Below are 6,641 nucleotides of genomic sequence, written 5' to 3'. Positions count from 1 at the left end.
AGCCAAAACGGAAGTTGTGTGACGTCATGTGAAAAGGGTCTATTGCAACAATTATTGCCTTGTTCTTTTATTTGTGCAGCACAATCTTGTTTTTAAAGGGTTATGCAAGTAATAATAGTATGATGTTATTACTACTATGTAACAGAAATATAAATAATGTTATCCAAACTATGCATTTATTGTTAGAATCATTTTGGTGATAAACAAAGTTTAACACCACTCTGCTAGCTGCTCATCTGCTGCTCAGGCAGGAGCAGATATTAGCTCGTTTAAATACCAAGATAAAGCTCAGAGGGCTTAGAGAGCAAACAACCTGCTTTTCATTGTGGTGTCAGGAGGAGAGACGAGCGGCAGCACCATGACGATCGTCCACTACTGTCTATTATTGTTGCTTTTTGTGTTCCTGCTGCCAACTTACAGTAAGAACTATTTTACTCTTAATATTCCACCTTTTTTTTTTTTTTTTTTTTTACAAATTGGTTTTAGTATTTGTATAAAAATGGAACTTAAAAACATTTCTCCACCTGTTATTTGACTTGTTCCATTCAGGCACTTCTTTAGCTACCTGTTTCTCTGTACATTAGTCCAGGCACTTCTTTAGCTACCCGTTCCTCTGTACATTAGTCTCTGCCTTTTGGTGGACGACTCCCTTTCCATTCTGACATTTAAAAGGTAAAGGCTGGACAGGACAACGCAAAAGTTTGTTTTATTTTCAAGAAAAAGGCATCTTTTAACTGCTTAAAAAATATATATTCAATATTAAAACATAAAATGGTATTTCCCGTCATGACTGTTGTTGGAGGTTGATTTCTGTTGTTATTCTCATAATTATTTGCTTCGCTGCAGTTCATCCTCCTCTCCTGTAACCAACATGCAGTCAAAAGCAGCTAATCTCTTAACAGGCCTGGAGACTAATACTTTTAGCATGTGTGGAAAGCGGCTGTGCAGTGGGGATAGATTGGGGTCAGCAACACTCAGTGGGGGATATTTAATGCCAAGGCAAAACACAGATGATCACTAATAAGCAGCAAAGAAAACCAGCAACAAGGACCATTTTAATGATGAAATCTTTGTTTCCTGTTAGTGTTTTAGTTATACTTTTCAAGTTGTGATTTTCTTCTTTAACAGAGCCTACCTTTATAGTGACAGAGTCGACCTTCTGGTTTGATTTGTACGTCTACTGTCTCTAAACTATATCTGTACAGGGACAAACCTGCGTCTGTGTCAGAGAGACACATCTGAGGTGAAAGGAAGCAACTTTGATGGCAAAATACAAGAGATGTGCTGCTGTGAAGAATGTTTGAAGCTTTTAGTGCCTTTCGGCTCTGATCCTCTTAGGAAGCAGCGTTTGAGACTGCATGTCTGGAATAAAGGAGACGGGGATGGAGGGTTTTAGAAGGAACCGTTTAAATCTAAAGCATTGCATAGGTCAATTCATTTTCAAATAGCCGCTCCTTTCCTTAGGATAAGAAATCAGGGCACAGAAAGGCATTTAAGTGCTTTATGTGCTGAAACTGGTTCTCGAGGCATTAGAAGTTTAGGAAAAATAAGTATTTTTAAACATGTGGACACAACTGCTGTAATTTTCCGGTAGATTTGGGAAGATTTGTGCGAGGCGAGGGAAGGGATTAATTAACGCTGTCTCCTCGCTTTAGTCTCACTGCATCAGCGGAAGACTGTCACACATTGGAAATTCACACGGCTTGCTCATCAATCACGTCCTGTGTGAACAGAGATATCAAGAGTCGGGGTCTGTCTGGGAACCTGATTTGGACATGCTTTACACCTGCATCACTGGAGCTAACTCTCCTCTTCTGCAGCTTTAAGGTTTCTAGGCCATGCCCTGGATACCGCATTAACTGTTGAAAAAAAGAGCAATGGGTTGGGCACCTGCAAATGTTCTCTTTAAAATCATCAGTTCCAATATCATCTTGGTAGATTGTTGAGGACAGGATGCAGGACAAAAATTAGATCTGCTCAGCAGTTTAATAAAATAGCAACAGTAGTTTAAAAGTGACCTGATATGCTTCCTTGAACAGGTTAGGACAAACATGTTCATTATTTTTTTTTTGCACAAAATCATTCTTAGATAATGAGATTTTAGTCTGCTCAGTTTGGCCTATTTTGAGCTCCTTTTATAATGAGCAACTTGAGGGCCTGTTGTCACTTTAAATCCAAATAAGCTGCTGCTGGCCACACACCCAATTCCACATTTACTGAAACAAACAGATGTGCAATTACATAACCAACCATCTTTGAAAAGCATAAGTAGAGCCTCTGACACAACCAATAAGGATGCTGGAAGCACATACAGCAGTAAAACCAGCTGACCAAACATTCTAGAGCTAAGGTTCAGTTGCTAGGTAACGGGCTGGGCTTCGTTGGGGTTGCTAGGTTTTGAAGTGTGGTTCTGTTTAAAGGTAATTAGCAGTTAGTATTTTACTCACAGTAAATATCTATCTCTCATCTTGAAACAATTCCAGTCTCAAAATTATCACAGCGGTTTTGCCAACAGTTTTATGAACCCCAGAATCATCGTCACATAAGCCCAAATCCACTTTTGCATGGTAAATTAAATAAATGTATCTCAAACATGCAGCACCATCAGAACTGCTTTTGGTCTGAAAGAAATTAAGGCAATATGAAGAAAAAATAACATAAAATCAATAAAATAGTGTTAAAATTTTTCAGCTTTTAAGCTACTTTGCTTTTATACTGTGACACAAAATACTTCACATCTCTCAGTTCTCCTGATGTTTTTTAGACTGGAACATATTACATTCACTCTTACTTCCATTTCTTGTGAAAACAAACATTGGCTTCTGTGTATGAAACCATCTAATGCAAAACCGTCCCAACAAGTAGCCTTCACATAAATGGGTTGACAATATTTTAAAATGATTTGGCTTTGGTTCCATTTTGACTAGATATTAGCTTCAGCCTCTGGGTCCGTCTAGATTTTGCTGACACCACATTTTCTACTTCAGGTGAAATATTAGTAGCCAATAACCTTTTAAGTAGAACCTTACTTCAGACATCCTGAACCCTTTTTTATATGTATACATAAATAAATAAAACATGCATATAGCATCTTGTTTTGACCTTGTCTCTGTCCCATCGAGGCGAGGCTTTGAAGTGCTACACCTGCATGGGCTCTAATAACGATGACTGCAACCGACAAGGCTCCAAGTCCTGTCCCAGCTACTCTGATGCCTGCGCGGTGGTGGTGGGCCATGACAGTAAGTCTGCTGTTCCTCGAAGGTGTCTGGATCTCTTCTTGTTCATTTAGTTTCTACCTTCTGTTATTCAGACAGCATTTACACTACGTTTTTTTGTGTTCGTTCTGCCTGTGTGCACATGACTGTGTGTGACGGTGTTTGCTGAAATCCGACCTGCTGTTGTCTGGAGAAACATCCCAACCTGCATTGCAGAGAATGAAGCTTTTTGCCTCCATTTGACAAATACCCTTAATTAGGACACCATGTGGTGCTTCAGCACAAACATTTTAGTTTATTCATTTTTTTTATTTAGAAAAAAGACATTGAAATAATTGATAAGTTATTGAAGTTTTACAAAACAATAAGAATCACCTATTTAAATCTTAATCTGAAGGAGGAATTGTTTCCATTTTGGGGCGCAAGCTTATCATTTTAAAGAAAGAATGTGGAGATGACAATTTATCACAACTAATGTTTCATTTAATCAGATTATTCACACATGATCAAGGATTATGATGATATTGATATTATATTTACTTTTAGAACTATAAAAATAGTTTTTTTTTATATCCTAAAAAAAAGGAAATGAAAATAAACATGATAAAGAGCTTACTTAAAGGGCAGCTTCTAAGAGATTGAATGTTCTGAATTTTGATAGTTAAACTGGTAAAAGTAAAAATCTGACCCACAGTTGTAACTGGTGAATAAATTTTGAGCTACAATATCCAACGCTAGCTTTGAGAGGGAGGTTGGTAGAGAAAAACAAAGAGGAAAGTGTTCTAACCGCCTGGGGACGTCACTCTGAGCACCAAAAGAAGAACCACTGTAGTGAAGCAGTCTTGGTCTCTTGATCTGTTTTTTTTTTTTTTTTTTTTTTTTCTCCCCCTTGTTTCTCAGGTCAGCTGACAAAGTAATATCACTGCAACAGTTGTCTTTTGAAGTGGTCACATATAACTAATTGCATAGCAAAATCATGCAACTGAAATCTCTCAAGCAGATTAAGCTCGATTTTGACTGCTACTCAATCTGCAGTAAAAAAAACAACAACAAAAAACAATTAGACAAGTAGAATATTATATTTTACTGCCTCATTCTTTACATTCTTTAAAACTAAGGGAGATAGTTAAGAAATATAAGCCAGCAGTGGACAAGGTGGAAGTTATTTTCCCAGGACTGAAAACTGAGTTTAACACATTGCCAACTATTTAAAGTTAGAACTAATCATAAATTAATTGTAAATAGTTTGGGTCAAATACAGGTGTTTTAGTTACCTGTAAGAGTCCAAGCTCAATATGTTTAAGGTGTGTGAAATGTCAAATCCTGTTGCCTGTGGTCACAACAGTTTCTTATCAAACCTGCAGTGATTTTAAAATATCCTTCATCTCAGATGCCTGCAGTAATCTTTTGATTTGGTTGTCAGTAGCAACGCATTACTTTTTTCGCAACAGCTGTTTTCACTTCTGGTGCACTGATTGGCTTCTGTGAGACAGCTGTTAAACGGATGCGTCTCTCACATATATTTCTGTGTGTCTCATAAGGCGGTGTGATGAAGTCGTGTTCCTACAAGTCTTTCTGCAGTCAGGCCAGCAGCCAGGGATACAGAGCGCCAGGGGTCAGAGTTCACTGCTGCTACAGTGATGACTGCAACATTAAAAGCTTCGCCTCTCCGCTGCCAGGATTCAGCTATTGGCTGCTGTCTCTTCTGCTACTTTTGCACTGACTTTTTTTCACAGGACACACAGACAATCTGATCATGCCAACAAGAATCCATTCAGCATTCAAACGCCAACGAAATGCCAAAAAGACTGCCTGTTTTCACTCTTGATGACGTCCTACTGACCACTACTCCACTTAGCTTTGGTTAATGTATTTATTGGAGTGCAAGACATTAAGAAAAAGCTGCATACTGAGCAGTGAATTAATGCTTATGAACCGTATAAATAAATCAGTCAACCAGCTGCATCTTTGATGGCAGATGGGCATGGCCCAGTTTGCTAATCTTGAGTAAAAATACCATGTTGTCATGGCATTTGCACATTTTCTTTCAACATTTGAAAGAAAATGGATCTAATTGCTTTTAGTTATAAAGTGAAAAGCAACAACTATTTGCTGCAGCTTCAAAATACTGATTTTTAGTTATATTAATATTGTACATAAAAAAAAATCTATTTACTATTATGATTTCAAGGCCTTGACTTAACCCTGAACTATACAGCCAGATGTGGGTCTAACTCCCCGACACAAGTTCACAAATTTCGCATGAAAATTACAACAATAGATCAGCTTCAAAGACTTTAGCTCAAATGATGTCAACATCATTTGTTACAAAGCCATATTATAGAAGCTTTCTTTCAGCCAACAGTGCAGCAACAAGTGGAGGAGGGGCAATGCTCTCCGACAGCCAGAAAAAACTTGTCATTTTGCCATTTTCTCTAAACGCACTGTAAGGTATAGAAATACTTTATAATTCAGCTTTTCTGCTTCCTTTTCTGTTTTGTAAAAATGATGAACCCCATATTAGATGCTATACCTCATCTAAACACTCCAGTATTTGAGCACAGTTTGCGCTGAAATAAACAGTCCTGTGTTTAAAAACGCACCAAAGAGTGTACTCAGCTGGCATGTTTTCTGTGCTTTTTTGTTATTAGCCTCCTTCCTGCCAATCATCAACCTGAGTCGTGTTAACGCTCCTGGTAGGAAGTGAGAAGAAGCCTCTCACACACTGTTCACGACTGTGGCCAGATGTGTTACTCTGAGATAAATTTGCTGTATTTTGAAGTTACTTAGGGAGTTTCTGACATTGTGAACAGAATCTGGACACACCTCACAGACAAAGAGGTGGCAGCAATTCGTGTTTTGATGTGCATTACAATAAAGTATGTCACTTTTTGTGTCTTTATGTATATTTAGAGCTGTTAATCTGAAATAATGAAAAGGTGAATGTAATATGAATAGAGTGTTCATTCCTGTCAATATGTGCATTTATTACTGTGGATTATTTAAATACACCAGTGAATTATTGTGTGAAGATACAAAGACCCTCTTGTCCTCTCTGCAGAGTATTAAAGGTTTACTCATCAGATCATTACGTCTATTTAACTTTAGACATTTAATGATTAAGTTCATTCATTTTCATAGTGGACGTAACACAACAATTTCAATAACTTTTTTTTAAAACAGAAATTTAGAATGTGAATTTTAAACCTATTGTGGATTTGTTTTATGCCAGAAACAGGCTTCAATACATAAATACACTTAATGTTTGGTTGAAAGTCCCTGAGAAAATTGGAGAAAAAACACACACACACATATGTAGCCATGACCAATTAAGAAAGATCTAAGACAGGTTTCTTCCAGAATCCTATTGCAAAACCAGCCTAATTCGCCCAAATATCAGTTTGAATTTCAACTGTATAGAACTGA

General features: G+C 37.4%; 1 protein-coding gene across 1 annotated transcript; it reads left to right on the top strand.

The window, feature by feature from the left end:
- The first annotated feature begins 228 nt into the window (after positions 1-228).
- Positions 229-6,303, top strand: ly6pge (lymphocyte antigen 6 family member pge). The gene is made up of 3 exons (XM_015040755.1): positions 229-419; positions 3,123-3,239; positions 4,757-6,303. Exons 1-3 carry the CDS (start codon positions 359-361, stop codon positions 4,936-4,938), a joined length of 360 nt encoding a protein of 119 aa, XP_014896241.1. The 5' UTR covers positions 229-358; the 3' UTR covers positions 4,939-6,303.
- The last annotated feature ends 338 nt before the right edge of the window (positions 6,304-6,641 follow it).

Source organism: Poecilia latipinna, unplaced genomic scaffold (assembly GCF_001443285.1).
Source record: "Poecilia latipinna isolate Pla-1442-1.1 unplaced genomic scaffold, P_latipinna-1.0 Scaffold525, whole genome shotgun sequence".
NCBI lineage: Eukaryota > Metazoa > Chordata > Actinopteri > Cyprinodontiformes > Poeciliidae > Poecilia > Poecilia latipinna.
This window is presented reverse-complemented; position numbering and strand designations above follow the sequence as displayed.

What these genes read in the sequence shown, in the direction of transcription:
- ly6pge (XM_015040755.1), top strand. Translation starts at nt 359, where the DNA reads ATGACGATCGTCCACTACTGTCTATTATTGTTGCTTTTTGTGTTCCTG. An exon ending in GTTCCTGCTGCCAACTTACA is followed by an intron (nt 420 to 3,122) that starts GTAAGAACTATT and finishes TGTCCCATCGAG; the next exon opens with GCGAGGCTTTGAAGTGCTAC. An exon ending in GGTGGTGGTGGGCCATGACA is followed by an intron (nt 3,240 to 4,756) that starts GTAAGTCTGCTG and finishes GTGTCTCATAAG; the next exon opens with GCGGTGTGATGAAGTCGTGT.